Source organism: Melospiza georgiana, chromosome 17, assembly GCF_028018845.1.
Source record: "Melospiza georgiana isolate bMelGeo1 chromosome 17, bMelGeo1.pri, whole genome shotgun sequence".
In the NCBI taxonomy this organism is placed as follows: Eukaryota; Metazoa; Chordata; class Aves; order Passeriformes; family Passerellidae; genus Melospiza; species Melospiza georgiana.
The window spans coordinates 4,698,007-4,712,414 of record NC_080446.1 but is presented as its reverse complement, the minus strand read 5'-3'; the positions used below and the strand labels follow the sequence as shown (position 1 = coordinate 4,712,414).

Here is a 14,408-nt window from a genome sequence, read left to right as displayed (position 1 = left end):
GGGATCTGCTCTTCTGGAGCATCAACACACAAATACTTTCCGTAACTCCACCAGAAGACCCAGAGTTCTCTTCCCCTCCAGTTTGTCGACATGCATGGGTGGCTCTTGCTGAGCAGCGACCGCCACGAGGTGCCAACAGCTCTGAGCCCACGGGAGCAGCTCGTCACTGCTGACCTCAAAAACCTCCCAGATGCCTACCAGGAGCTCTACTGGGTTGCACCCAGCTCCTACCTTGGGGACCAGGTAAGAGAATGGAGAGCACACTGACCTCACCTGCAGGCACTGCTCACACTCTGGTTGAGCACAGTTGATGGCACTCCAGTTGATGGCCAGTTGAGCACGGTCATCCCTGAGTTGTCTCAGTGCTGTGGGCTTGCAGCAATGATGGGATTTGTGTCTCCCTCAGGTTTCCTCCTATGGAGGGCACCTTCGCTACGAGCTGCACTCCAACCCTCGCAGGGGTGACGTGTTCATTCCCATGGAGTCCCGGCCCGACGTGATCCTCAAGGTGCAGCCCAAAAAGTGCCCAGGTGCCCCCTGCTAGTGCAGGAGCAGGGTGAGGTGATGTCTGACACCTTCCTTGCTTTTCCCAGGGAAATCAGATGAGCATCATGTTTCTGGAAGGTGCCTACCCGTCCCCAGGGGAGCCACATCAAGGCCAGCTGCAGCTGGTGGAGGTGAGTTTGCACACACAGGTGAGGTGCTCAGATAATGCAGGAAAGGACAAGAATGTCACAGTCATATTTTCTGAAAAATTCCTTTGCCCAGATTTTCTCCTGGGAAGCTGAGAAGCCTCAGAGAAAAAGAAAAACAAATTCTTAGCTCATTTGCTTCTGTGTTGTGCTCACATGTGAAATGCATTTGGACATTGTTTACTAACAGGCAGTTGTTTCATTGGTTTCATGTGAATTGTTTTGACTTACTGGCCAATCCAAGGTCAAGCTGTGTCAAGGCTCTGGAAAGTCTCATTATTATCTTTTTAGCCTTCTGTAAGAATCCTTTCTGTATTCTTTAGTATAGTTTAGTATAGCATTCTTTTATATAATATAGTATCATCAAATAATAAATTAGCCTTCTAAGATCATGGAGTCAGATTCATCATTCCTTCCCTCATCTGGGGAACCCAGCAAATAGAATACAAGACCTCATGGAGGTAGAGGGACAGGTGCTTGGAGCTCAGCATTTTAGGTGCTGCAGGGCTCTTTCACCCATGCAAAGGGGAAAGATTCCAGCAGCAGGGATGTGGAGACTGGGCTGCCTGTTCAGATGCTTGTGCTTCCTGCCAGTTATGCCAGGTTTTCTCCCCCCAGGGTAACTTCAGGCACACAGAGACTCACAACCCTGTGTCCAGAGAGGAGCTGATGATGGTGCTGGCAAACCTGGAGCAGCTGCAGATCCGGGCACTGTTCTCCCAGCTCTCTTCCTCCGTGTCCCTGCGCCGTGTGGTGCTGGAGATGGCCACAGACACAGCCACGGGCGTCCGTGCCAGCAACGTGGAGCTGTGCCTGTGCCCAGCTAACTACCAGGGGGACTCCTGCCAGGTGAGGGGGAGTGGACAGGCTGTTCCAGTCAGAGAGGTCAGTGTTATGTTATGGGTGGCAGCTGCCTCCAAGCTGGCTCTTGAGGGCTTCAGTTGAAGTGACAGCTTGGCTTGTTCCAAAGGAAAGAACATCACAACACCATTCACTTGTGAGATATGCAAAAGTTTAATCTGCCTTCTTGGAAGGGACATGATGGGGAAATCATTCAGGTGCTGCAGTACCTTGGAATGGGTCCTTCTCTCTGGCCAATTCTGTCCTGGTTAAAAGGAACAGGAAGGAACTGCACTGAAAAATCTTCATCTCTGCTTATAATCTTTTCTCCATCAGTACAACCCAGTGGGAATTCTGTCATGGAAAGTAATTTAGTTTCTTTGCTTTTCCCAAAAGTATCAGGCTGTTTTTCAGATCTCTGCCTTTTCTGCCTCCTCAGGAATGTGCTCCAGGTTACTACAGGGACACCAAGGGGCTCTTCCTGGGAAAATGCATCCCCTGCCATTGCAATGGCCACTCAGATCAGTGCCTGCCAGGCTCTGGGATATGCCTTGTAAGTAAACAGTGGAGCAGTGTGCTATTTTGGAGCTAGGAGGTCTGTAGCATGCGATTCAAAATATCTTTACATACTAACTGGGCTGGCAGAACCATGCCTGGGTCAGAGCATTGGCTTCACTGCTTCAGTGGTGACCCTGCTCAGGGTCAGCTTAGGGTGCAGGGCAGCTCTGGGAGAGAGGAAGGACTGAGGCATCCTGATGGGGAGTTTTTAGTGCATCCACCATTCTTGTTGTCAGTGCTGAGCGCAGGGTTTGCCTTTTCCTTGCAGAACTGCCAGCACAACACAGAAGGAGACCACTGTGAGCGATGCAAGGACGGCTACATGGGCAGCCCCTCTGCCCAGGAGCCCCTGCAGTGTGTCGGGTGCCCATGCCCTCTTTCAGTTGCCTCCAACAAGTAAGCGCCCCAGGATGGGATTGCCTGTTTGACCAGGGCAGGTGTCCCAATACCAGCATTGTCCTTGTCCCCAAACCATGTTCATGGCCTCTTACTTGAGGCCCCAGCACCCCACAATGAGTGACCAGCTCCCCTGGCACCGCATCAGGAGTAAGTGCTCCTCCCTGTGTCCCCATTCTCATTTCAGTTTTGCTGTTGGCTGTGTCCACAAGGGCTCCAACATGCAGTGCCTCTGCAAGCCAGGCTACGCTGGACCAAACTGTGAGCGGTAAGGGGGTGGCACCCGTGTTTGGGGGGGCTCACTAACCCTGTGCAGCCACTGCTGGGGCAGAGAAGTTTTCTCATTAAGGACTCCAGGAGAAACAGCTGCTTTGTTTTGGCAGCATTTCCTTCAGTCCTTTTCAGCCTGCAAATGCCCGACTGCTGAAATTCTGTTACTGTGGGTGTATGACTTAGGTGTGCTTTGCCTTGACTTGCAGCCTGTGATGCAGGCACCTTTCTCAGGTATCCTGGGGCAAAACACAGAGTGCTTTGAGATCCCTGAGGGTCGCAGCGGTTACAAGTGCTGGATGCTCACGCCGTTCCAGTTGTGCAACTCCAGGCTGCAGGATCCTCACTGTGTTGTGACTTGGCGTTTCCCCAGGTGTGCCCCGGGATACTTCGGCAACCCGCTGGTGATCGGCAGCTCGTGCCAGCCGTGTGACTGCAGCGGGAACACGGATCCCAACATGCTGTTCAGCAGCTGTGACCCGCTGACGGGCGCCTGCTCGGGCTGCATGCACCACACGGCCGGCGCACGCTGCGAGCTCTGCGCGCCCGGCTACCACGGGGACGCCGTGCTGGCCAAGAACTGCACCCGTGAGTGGGCAGACAGACAGACAGCACGGGGGCAGGGGGAAAGGGGAGGGTGCCCATTCCCAGCACTCATCTCCCTCTGAGGAGCAGCAGCCCAAACACAGCGTGTGAAAGGGGTCGTGTGTCGCTGACATACTTTATGAAAATCCTTTCGCTAGGATTTTTCTCCTGAGAAGCCTCAGAAAAGAAATGTAAACAATAACTGTCTGATGGCTGTGGAATGTGGTCTGGAGGTGGTTTACCAGCAGGTGCGTCTTTGGCTGGTCTCGTGGGGATTGTTTTTAATTAATGGCCAGTCACAGCCAGCTGTGTCAGACTTGCTGAGTCTGTCACGAGATTTTATTATTCATTCCTTTGTAGCTTTCTGGTGTCTCCTTTCTCTTTCTTTAGTTTAGTTTCAATATATCATTTTCTTTTAATATAATATATATCATAAAATAATAAATCAGCCTTCTGAAACATGGGGTCAAGATTTTCATCTCTTCCCTCATCCTGGGGACTCTCAAACACCACCACAGTCATGGGCATAAGTTGTTGTGAGAAGCAAACCCAAGAGGAGAGAGTTTCTGTCTTAACTTTGATAGATAAGGGGGAAAAGCAGCTTTGCTGTTAGCAGTAAGTGTTGTGAGTGGCTGACAGGCTCTTCAGTGTAATACTGGATGTATTTTTCCCTGGCAGAGTGCAACTGTTCACCTTGTGGGACTGACTCCTGCCATCCACAAACTGGGCAGTGCTTCTGCAAGCCTGGAGTGACGGGCCAGCACTGTGACCGCTGCGAGGTGAGGCTCCCCTGGGCCCTGGGGTGGTGCCTGTCCTTGCCATGGGGATGGGGACAGGCCTGGTGTGCCATCCTCCAGGCCTGTGAGCCCAGCAGGGCTGGTGCCAGCTGGTGAAGGCTGAATTTGCATGAGTACATGGCAAAAGCCTATTAAAGATCTGGCAGCGAGCAGTAAAGTGGCATCATTTGTGAAGCTGCAGTAAACCCCACTTTCCTGAGTGCATCCAGCTTGGACAAAGGCAGGTTCACAGGGCAGTGCTGTGGCATGCCTGTGCTCTCACTGCAGCTCCACATCTTTACCATGCTGCTTTGAATTTTGTGGTGGTCAAAACACACCTGGAAAGGAAATGGGGGTCCCCCATCACTTCACCCTGGAGAGAGTCACACTTGCTGACCTGTCAAGTTTAAGAGGTTCATATGACCTGACCTTGTTCGTACAAGTCAAGGAAAGGAGTTCCCTCTAAATCCCACGGCATCAGTAGTCGTTGTATTCCAATAACAAACCAACTAATCCCACACAGTATAAAACTTAACCTTAGTCTTGTGTTTATTTCCTGATGTTTTCCTGTAAATCAACCAGAAATTAAGAATGAGCTTGCCTTTAGATTTCTTAAATAAAAACAGAAATAAACTAAACCAAAATAAATTAAAAACTAACAAAAAATTCTCACCCTCCCCTAAACAAGATAATTAAAAACATATACATATATATATATACACACCTAGGCTTACACCTAGAATATGAGGAGGACCTTTATTTTCTCCACGTTGTCCTTTAGATGGGAAAAAAACCCCAAAACCCAAGGTTATCCCTATCCTGCTTGTGATAAATAAGTATGATTCGTGCTGATAAAAATTGAAACAGTAATCAATATTGATACAGTAATTAATATTTGAGAATAATAAAACAGTTAATATTTAAAAGTTGTAATGCCAAAGAAGAGAAGGAAAAGAAGAGCTCCACCCACCCCCCCTTCTCAGCAGATGTTCTCAAAGACCACAAGAAAGAAACTGAAGATACAGTTGCTAAAAATGACCAAGAACCTGGTTGGGTCCAAGAAAATGCTAATTATAAGAGACTTATTAGTTTGATATGTAGATGCAGTAATACGTTAGTCTTAGCTTACATTGTACTGGCTTAGTGCGCATGTGTAACCCAAAGGTGAATTAAAAAACAACGAAAAAGACTACAGAGCCTTCATCAGTGACGACCCCCAAACCGAGTAGTAGCACATGCGTAGTAAAAGTAGTAAAGAAAGTAAAGACAGAAAAGTAACAAACCGAAAATAAGAAGAGATAGCATTCACATATAGCATATAAAGAGTGATTTCCACTTGGCAAGCTTGTACGTAAAGTAGCAAAAGTCATTGAACCCTGCCCTCCGTACCCCACAGTCATTTTTGCTTATGCGCTACTATTTAAACCAAATTATCCCTTGCTTATATATTTTCTAAACTGTTTAATTAAAACTGTTACCACTTTTAATACCGTTCAGCCTTTTTATAATAAAAATAACTGAGCAAACATGCCATGCTCTTTTCCCCAGGACGGGTACTACGGCTTCGAGGGCTGCTCGGGCTGCCGGCGGTGCGAGTGCGACGTGGGCGCCGTGGGGAGCAGCTGCCACCTGCAGAGCGGGCAGTGCCGCTGCCTGCCCGGGGTCAGCGGCCCCCGCTGCCACCAGTGTGCCCCGGGCTACTGGGGCTTGGGCCGGGCCGGCTGCACAAGTGAGTGAGCGTGTGTGTGGGAATGTGGTTTTTGGTAATGGAGTGACAAAACTGTCTTTTTTTTTTTAAATGGAAAGAAGCTTAGAAGTTTTTCTTGGCAGTTAAGTAAAAAAAAGGCATCTCATAGGTGTAAAAGTCTTCACTTTAAACTTAAGGAGGGCTAATCAGACAAAAGCCAAAAAGTCTTGCTTGGGCAATTTGCTAGAAAAAGAAGAGAGCAAAGAAACTAATTACTTCTGTGAGGTGTTTGTTTTACTAGGAGCAAGAACTTCTTGCACCTAAATCAGTTTTTATCTGTAAGGAGCTTGTTATTTTGCCTTTTTTTAAAAGCTTTTTGTTTCCAGCACTGCAGCAAAAGCCATTCTGCTAATTTTATGCCTCCAAAGGTAGCTGAGCTGTCTTAAGTGAAAAACAGACCTCGAAAAGATTATAATACCTAGCTCGAAGAAGCTGCTATTGCTAGTGTGGGGTCCCAGCCAGGGGCACTGGGACAGGGCTGTGCTGCTGGTCCCGTTGTTGGAGGTAGAAAACAGCTGGCAGCTGTCTGAGGGACACTGCTCTGCACAGGGAACCCCCAGCAGCAGGACACAGCTGGGGTGAAACCTTTCCTTCCCCTGTTTCCAGAGTGGTAAAAGCCCAGAATGATTCTGTGTTTCTCTTCCCTGCAGAGTGTGAGTGCAGAGGGGGCTCCTGTGACCCCCGCACAGGGGAGTGCACGTGTCCCAGCGGGCTCACGGGGAAGCAGTGCGACATCTGCCTGCGCCAGCACGAGGTCCTGGTGGCCAACGGCCCCGACAGCATCAAGTGTGAAGGTCTGTGTGCCTCTGTCCTGGGGAAGGACAGCCCTGGAGAGGGCCTGTGCTGACTGCTGTGTCCCTGCAGTGTGTGACAGCTGTGTCCTGCTCCTGCTGGAGGACCTGCAGAGCATCGAGATGTCCTTCCCGTCCATCCGCGGCCAGCTGGTCACCCTCAACGCCAGCTCCATCGCCTGGGCTCGCCTGCATGGCCTCAACGGCACCATTCTGGCCATTGCTGTATGTGGAAGGCTTCACATCACCTTCTGCCCGTGTTTCCTGGCCTGTTGGCCTGATTTAGCCTCTTTTCATTTTTATTTTTCTTTTTCTTTTCCCCTAGAACCAGCTCCGTGAGTACCACAGAGCCATGAGCAGGGCCAGGCAAAGGGCTGATGAGCTGGAGGATGAGAACATGGATCTCACACAGGACCTGAACGCTCTGCAGCACAAAGTAGGGTATTTCTCCATCTTTCTTTGCCAGAGCACAAATCCCCCTTTTATCAAAATGAGGGCTTTGAAGGCTGTGAGGAGCCTAGTTCAGGCAGGTTGGGTCTCCAGCTCGACCAGAACTAAATTGCACTGTTAAGTGGTCAAGCTGGATTACCTGCTTTCCTTCCATGGAGAGCTGTGAAACATCTCATAATACTGATAGTTTTTCTTAATTTACTGCTTGCTTTTGAGGTGGCTCCAACTTTAGCAGTAAAAATAAATTCAATCAAATATCATTTATAGAAGGGACATATAAGTAAGAAGACGAAACATCCGGGTCCATCATGGATGCAATCTATATCCAGCCTAAAACCTAGCAGTCACACCTTCAGAGAATAGATAAACTGAGCAAGATTTGATTTCATTTGATTTGATTCATAAACTGCCTGTTCCTAATGTGAGGGAGAGGGAAAAATCTCTACTTGATGACATATCTCCCCAGACAGCTGCAAAGACAAACTGCCCTGTGTGTACCCGACAGCCAGACTGCAGCCCCCTGTCTCTTGAGCAGGACCCGGGTGTGCCTGGCTTCAGGCTTTGGGGCTTTCCCTGTGTTAAGAGCACAGAGCAGTGCTGAACTCTGTGGTGTTGGGATTGTTCCAGCATCCAGAGCCTGTTGCATTGGAGCTGTATTTAATGCTTGTGCTTCTCTGAAGGTGCTAAATAATCATCCTTCAGTACATTGTGGGACAGGCTCCTTCAAGGACCTCGCATTCTTAGGCTTTTTGTGGATTTTGGGAGCAACAGTCCCACTGACAAATGACATAAAATACCATCTCATACTTAACTAAGCCATTGTTTTTGTGGTAGATGACCATGACTCACAGAGAAGCAGTTCGTGTTGAGCAGCACACGAGGGACATGTACCAGAGGGGGGAACAGCTCCTGCTGCACATCCAGAGCATCCACAGGGGCATTGCAGGTATGTCAAGAAGGGTCTTCACTTTGGGGTTTTTCCCTATGTGATATGTCAAGCACTGCAGTGCTCAGAGAAAGCCATGGAGGAACAAAGAAAACAAAAAAATAAAGGAAGATCCCTGCAGAATCCCAGCTTTTACCCTGACCAGCCTTATTGTGATTCTCAGCTGCTTGGCTAAACATAAGTCTGGAGAAAAAACATATTAAACTTCCACAAATGTTACTAAAATGCATAAAATTTTAGGGGGCAGTCTGCACTGCAGCTTCAGGAGAGATTGAGCAAAGCAGAGTGGCTGGATCTTGGACAAGAGGTAGAGCCACAGAAAGATGCTCAGGATGTAACACGTGTTACTGGTGGTGGCCAAGGAGGCTGAAACATGGGGCAGTGCCTCTGGGTGATCTCAAGCAGTTTGTTGTCCTGAAAGCTGTCAGTGGTTTGTGAGAAGAGCCTCGGGGGGCTGTGAGGCCCTGGTTTGCTCAGTCTGATGGGAGCTGTGGGTTTCCCTGCAGAGCTGGTGCGGCAGAAGGCCAGGATCGGGGCAGAGAACGCCAGCACCACGTCCGCAGAGGAGTTCCGGCAGAAGCTGGCCGAGGTGGAGAGGATGCTGAGAGAGATGAAGGAGAGGAGCCTGGGAGCCCAGGAGGAGCTGGCAAGGCGTGAGCACGAGGAGGCTAAGAAATGTGAGTCCTTGGTGGCACAGGGCTGCCCAGGTCCTGCTGGCTCTGGCTTGGAGCCCACTGCACATCATGGTCATGTTTGGAGTGCTGTTAAGAACCAGGTACCCCCAGCCATTTTTACAGGAGTTACAAAGTCCCCTGTGACACTCCAACAGGATAATTTGTGCTTCCTTTTCCCTTAAGGCAGATTTTAGAGCAGAACTAAGTGGGTAGTTCTGTTTGATGAACAAAAATGACAACACGTAGAACCAGGAATCACCATTATTATGTGATGTGTTCACATCACACATGGATGGGAGTAATTCACACCATGTTTCTTCCTATTTGCTGTCCCCATAGAGTAACAACAGCAGCCAGCTCCCACAGTAGCTCTGCTGTCCTGAGGGCATCCTTGCAGGAGTGAGAGCAGTGAGCCCAGCCAGGGGTGCTGGCACTGCAGGAAGAGAACACTTCTGATTAACAGGCCTTGGCAAAGCATAACTCAGTAGCTGAAAGCTGGAATTATAAACTGACTCTTGTTGGAAATAAGTAATTTTTCATAGTGGAAGTAATCAAGGCCTCAGGTCCATCATCTGGATCTTTTTGGGAATGGCTTGGTGTCTTTGAAAGAGATCCCGTCTCTGTGAGGGTTTGTAGACAGTCAGGGACAAGATCCTGTGCCATCCAGGCTGAAAAGGAGGGAGGGAGGGGTGGAATATGGTCACTTCTGGCCTTGATATCTGCCAACACCAGAGCCAAGCTTTGAGGCAGCCAGGACAGAAAGTGTTTAACAGAGAAATTAGCAAGAGTTCTCGTCCCCCCTGTGCAGTGCTGCATCGTGTGAGGAGCGAGCTGCACGCCCGCTGGCAGTCCAACCAGGACCTGCTGAGCAGCATCCAGGAGAGACTGGCCCAGCACAGCTCCCAGCTCATGGATCTGCGAGATGCCCTCAACGAGGCCGTGAACAAAACCAGGCAGACAGAGGAGCTCAACAGCCTGAACCGAAACAACCTGGAGGAGACTCAGGTAGACCTTCACCATGGTGTCCTGATTTACGGAGTGAGGGGGGCTGTCCCAGCCCTGCTGCTCCCTAACCCTGGGTCTTTGTGTCCAGCAAAAGAGCCAGGAGCTCCAGAAGCAGCATGCACTGGTGCAGGAGACCCTGCAGATGGCCAGGGATGCCCTTGCCCAGGTCTCTGACTTCCTGCAGATGATGGAGCGTGCCAAGGAGGTGAGTGGCAGAGGCACTCTGGCATGGGCAGAGGAGAGGTGAGGCAGCCCTCAGCAGTGACGGGTGTCCTTGCAGGCCTATGAGAAGCTGGCAGCACTGCTGGATGGGGCCAAGCTGCCCCTGACCGAGCGGGTGAAGAAGTTCTCCCCAGCCAGCAGCAAGATCCCCATGGTGGAGCAGGCAGAGGAGCACGCCCGGCTCCTGGATGAGCTCGCACGGAACCTGTCTGGGTGAGGCACTGTCCTGAGCCCCATTGCTCAGGCTGTCTGCTGCCAGGGCTGGGGATGGGAACTGCAGCCCCACCATGGCAGGGGAACAGCGGGGTGTCACCTCCACAGTTGTGCTGAGCAGCACAGAGGGGTTTGTCTGTGAGGGCAAGAGCCTGTTCTTCATGGACTTGATGGCTTCGTGTTCCAACACAGCATTATCCAGGACACAAACCAGGATGGCTTCATCCAGAGGGCAGTCAATGCCTCCAATGCCTACGCCAGCATCATTGAAGCTGTGAGGAAAGCAGAGCAGGCAGCCCACGATGCTGACAAGGCAGCTAGCGAGGCCCTGATGGTACGTGCTGTGGGGAGCCCTGTGAGACGGGCAAAACCCAAACTCCCTTCCCTCTGACACCAGGGCACTGTGCTCTGTGCCTGAGAGCAGAGTCTGCCACAGCTGGGGCCACACTCAGTGTTTGGGTCTCCCTTTTCTGAACAAGCATTCCTGTGTGCAGTCAGAGCCAGAGCCCCGAATTCCTCCTCAGAGTCCTGTGTTTGTTTCACAGAATGTCATATCAGAAAACCTTGGGGCCACCTCCAGAACACTGAAGAGGAACAGCAGCAGCCTGGAGGAGGCTGCAAGGAGACAGCAGAGCAAACTCAATGGGGGTGAGAGATGCTCCTGGCAGGATCTGCTGTCCTTTGGGCTGGACTGAGCTCCACAAACAGCATTTCTTTAATTGCAGCTATTAAAGGCACTCTGCAGACAGCAAAGGACAAGCTGGCTGGTCTCCGTGTGAAGAAGGAGCAGCTCCTGAGCCAGCTGCAGTCTGTGCAGGACATGCTGGGCAGGGAGCAAGGTTTGTTCTGGGGTGGCTGGGCTGATTCTCTCTGCTCCCTTCTTTGTGCACTGACTGTGATCCAAGGTGCTTCCTCCCTGCTCCTGGACACCCCAGAGATATTTATTTCTTTGCAGAGGACACAAAGGACACGATCCAGAATGCCAAAGCAGCTGCTGCTGAGGCCAACGAAACAGCTGCAAGAGTGGAGGATGCCCTGAGCACCATGAAGAAGAACCTGGATGAGTGGAAAGATCAGTATGGGGGCCTCCGGAATGAAGACCTGAACCAGGCAGTCCAGGATGCCAGGAAATCTGGTGAGTGCTGAGCCTGGTGTGCCACAGGGTGAGTCTGATATGAGCCACTGCATGCACAGATGCCCCCAGAGTGTTTTTGAAAGCTGTGCTGTGCAGCTCCAGGTCAACAGCAGAGGGAGGTAGCCAATCCTGGATGCTTTAAGTCCTGGCCCTTTTTATTTTCCTCTCTTGCAATGTCTGTATCACCTGTAGCTTTACTGCAGGAGGTTGCATGCACTGGAGCATTCTCAGACCCCCTCAGGATGATGGATTTAGGGGGATCTCTCTGTGACTGCTCCCAGCTACCACTGCTTTGACTCGCATTTCTCAAAGTGCCTGAAATTTGCATTTCCCTTCCATGCTAACCTCCAAAACTCCTGGCTCCTCTTCCAACCCCAGTGTCCAGCCTGGAGAGCACCATTCCCCTGCTGCTGGAGAAGCTGAGCAGCCTGGAGAACAGGAGGAACAAAAATGCCACCGTGTCAGAGAACATCGTGAGGATCCGGCAGCTCATCACGCAGGCGAGGAGCGCTGCCAGCAAGGTGAGCTCAGGGGAGGCTGGGGGCTGGAGGAGGGCTTCCCTGAGGGTGGCATGCAAAGGGGAGGGTGTTTGGGGCCACCAGGAAAGGTCCCCTTCTTTTGGGGTTTGGTAGAACTGGCAGTGACCAGGCAGTGGCAGTGGGTTCAGTGCCACAGGGCTGGATTTCTCTCCCTACAGGTGAAAGTGCCCATGAAATTCAATGGCAGCTCAGGGGTGCAGGTCCGGATGCCCAGCAATCTGCAGGATTTAGCAGCCTACACATCCCTCAAATTCTACATCCAAAACCCTGAGCCCAGGGGCCAGCAGGACGAGGCAGAGGAGGGGCGGTTCGTGTTGTACCTGGGCAGCCAGGAGGTGAGATGGGGCCAGAGGGTGATGGAGCCCTTGTTGCATCAGTGATGCCCATGCCTGGACATCAGCCCCTCACCTGGTCCCTGAATATCTTTGTGGGGGACACAAAGCCCCTGGATGCAGCCATCAGCCTGGTGGAATAGGGGCTGTTTGTCCAGTGCAGCCCTGGGAGCATCAGGGAGAGCTCCTGGCTGTCCCAAATGCCAACATGTGGCCTTGTCTCTCCCTGAGTTCAGGCCACTGGAGACTACATGGGCATTGTGCTCAAGGACCGCAGAGTGCACTGGATCTACAAGCTGGGAGATGAGGAACCAACCTCCCTGAGTGTCGACGAGGATATTGGAGAGCAGTTTGTCACCATCAGCATCAACAGGTTGGGCCTTTCCTCGGGGAGGGCAGGGTTTGCTCCTTTGGGGTGTCCCTTAATCTTGACCATCCGTCCTGCTGCAGGATCCTGCAGTACGGGCACATGTCGGTGATCGTGGAGAGGCAGAGGGTGCACGAGATCAAGGGAGACAGCGTGGCCAGGGGAGAGCAGGGGCTGCTCAACCTGGACCCCCGCAGCGTGGTCTTCTACGTGGGGGGCTACCCCTCCAGCTTCACGGTGAGGCAGCCAGCGGGGAGGGGGCTTCAGGAGGCTCCTACAGGAGGGGAAACCCTGTGTGAGTGTTGTGTTTAACCCCCAGCCTCCTCCTGCCTTGCGCTATCCCAACTACCGCGGGTGCCTGGAGCTGGACACGCTGAACGAGGAGGTGGTGAGCCTGTACAACTTCCAGCACACCTTTGAGCTGGACACGGCTGCTGAGAAACCCTGCGCCAGGTGGGCACCACAGCAGGCAGCCAACCAGTAGAGCACCCATTCATCACCACTGGCCAGCTGGCCTCATTCACCTGCGTCACAGTCATACTAGTTTTATTCCCCTTGCGGCCGCCCTAGAGAATAAACTACTCAAACTCTAATTAACTCTAATAGTTTATAAAGACATTGGTCTTGTAAGCCAAAAATTGAAGACTAAACCCCTTGTTGGAGTTACCCTACCATCCTACCTCAGGAAGAAAGGATTCTCATGGCTGCTGAGAAATCCTGCCCCGGAGCACTTAGAGCTCAGCCCTGTGGCTCCATGCCTTGGAGTGATGCCTCTTGCTGTGTGTGCAGGTCCAAGTCCACGGGAGACCCCTGGCTGACTGATGGCTCCTACTTTGACGGCAGCGGCTACGCCGAGATCAAGTTTGAGAGCCAGTTCGGCACCACCAAGCGCTTCGAGCAGGAGATCCGCGTGGTCTCCTACAACGGCATCATCTTCTTCCTGGAGAACCAGGCAGGTGCTTGCTGCCCTGGGGAGCCTTCATCTCTCAGGGGACAGTCCCAGTTCATAGGTGTTCCCAGTTCAGGACACATGGGAGAGGAGAGCTTTGGAGATTTCAGGGCTGCTTGGAGCAGGATTTTGGGACTTGTTAAAAGCCGTGAGAGGACTGGACCCAAACCTCACAGCAGTCACTTGGCTGGTGTTGAAGGGGCTCCCCAGAACTTGGGCCAGGGTTCACTGGGGCAGGCAGTGCTGCAAGGAGAATTTCCAGCTAGCAGTGTTATCCCTGCGCCCCAACACAGGGCTGCTGTTGGAAATTAAATCCCAGATAACAGTGACCAGGGCACTGAAGTGGGACCTGCTCCCAGCAGTGCTGAAGGGCAGGTGGGCTCAGTGCCACAGCTGCATCCTGGGCACCTGCTGAGTGTCCATCCTGCCTCCCCAGGGTCAATTCCTGTGTCTGGCCATCCGGGATGGGAAGCTGGCTCTTTACTATGATTTCAGCTCTGGCCTGGAGATGGCAAAACCGAGCAACTCCTCGTCCCTCACCATCAGCAGTGCCACAAACAAAGCGGTAAGAGGTATCGGGGCTCTCTTGGAGGGGGGAAGCTTCTCATCCAGGGTGGGGAGGCACATGGACCCTTGTTTTTGAGGGGGGCAGAGCTGCAAGAAGTTTTCTGATTTGAGCCATTAACTTGACACTTTGTCTGCCCTCTGTGATGGACCTAACTGCCCCAGAATGACAGATCATTTCTCTGTTTTGTCTCCAGATCCAAATTTTCCTCCTCAAAATGAATAACAAGAAGCGCATCCTGGTGCGGGTGGAGCGCCTCACCATCTTTGTGGTGGAGCAGGAGAACTCCCTGGAGAACGCTGTCTCCTACTACCTGGGGGGAGTGCCCCCAGCTGTGCTGCCCCCCAGGTGGGTCC

General features: G+C 51.8%; 1 protein-coding gene across 1 annotated transcript in view; it reads left to right on the top strand.

The window, feature by feature from the left end:
* The window catches only part of LAMA5 (laminin subunit alpha 5), an 87,532-nt gene that overhangs the window by 67,518 nt on the left and 5,606 nt on the right, over nt 1-14,408 (top strand). The window contains exons 38-67 of the mRNA XM_058036006.1: nt 82-243; nt 407-508; nt 594-677; nt 1,311-1,541; nt 1,972-2,085; nt 2,359-2,486; nt 2,674-2,754; nt 3,130-3,344; nt 4,020-4,120; nt 5,666-5,846; nt 6,515-6,658; nt 6,729-6,880; nt 6,981-7,091; nt 7,940-8,051; nt 8,558-8,728; nt 9,534-9,730; nt 9,819-9,935; nt 10,011-10,165; nt 10,358-10,499; nt 10,711-10,813; nt 10,891-11,004; nt 11,121-11,300; nt 11,679-11,821; nt 11,998-12,174; nt 12,408-12,544; nt 12,622-12,775; nt 12,858-12,991; nt 13,328-13,490; nt 13,924-14,052; nt 14,249-14,400. Of these exons, the coding sequence (XP_057891989.1) occupies nt 82-243; nt 407-508; nt 594-677; nt 1,311-1,541; nt 1,972-2,085; nt 2,359-2,486; nt 2,674-2,754; nt 3,130-3,344; nt 4,020-4,120; nt 5,666-5,846; nt 6,515-6,658; nt 6,729-6,880; nt 6,981-7,091; nt 7,940-8,051; nt 8,558-8,728; nt 9,534-9,730; nt 9,819-9,935; nt 10,011-10,165; nt 10,358-10,499; nt 10,711-10,813; nt 10,891-11,004; nt 11,121-11,300; nt 11,679-11,821; nt 11,998-12,174; nt 12,408-12,544; nt 12,622-12,775; nt 12,858-12,991; nt 13,328-13,490; nt 13,924-14,052; nt 14,249-14,400 (4,286 nt within the window). The remainder of the gene's footprint in view (nt 1-81; nt 244-406; nt 509-593; nt 678-1,310; nt 1,542-1,971; nt 2,086-2,358; nt 2,487-2,673; nt 2,755-3,129; nt 3,345-4,019; nt 4,121-5,665; nt 5,847-6,514; nt 6,659-6,728; nt 6,881-6,980; nt 7,092-7,939; nt 8,052-8,557; nt 8,729-9,533; nt 9,731-9,818; nt 9,936-10,010; nt 10,166-10,357; nt 10,500-10,710; nt 10,814-10,890; nt 11,005-11,120; nt 11,301-11,678; nt 11,822-11,997; nt 12,175-12,407; nt 12,545-12,621; nt 12,776-12,857; nt 12,992-13,327; nt 13,491-13,923; nt 14,053-14,248; nt 14,401-14,408) is intronic.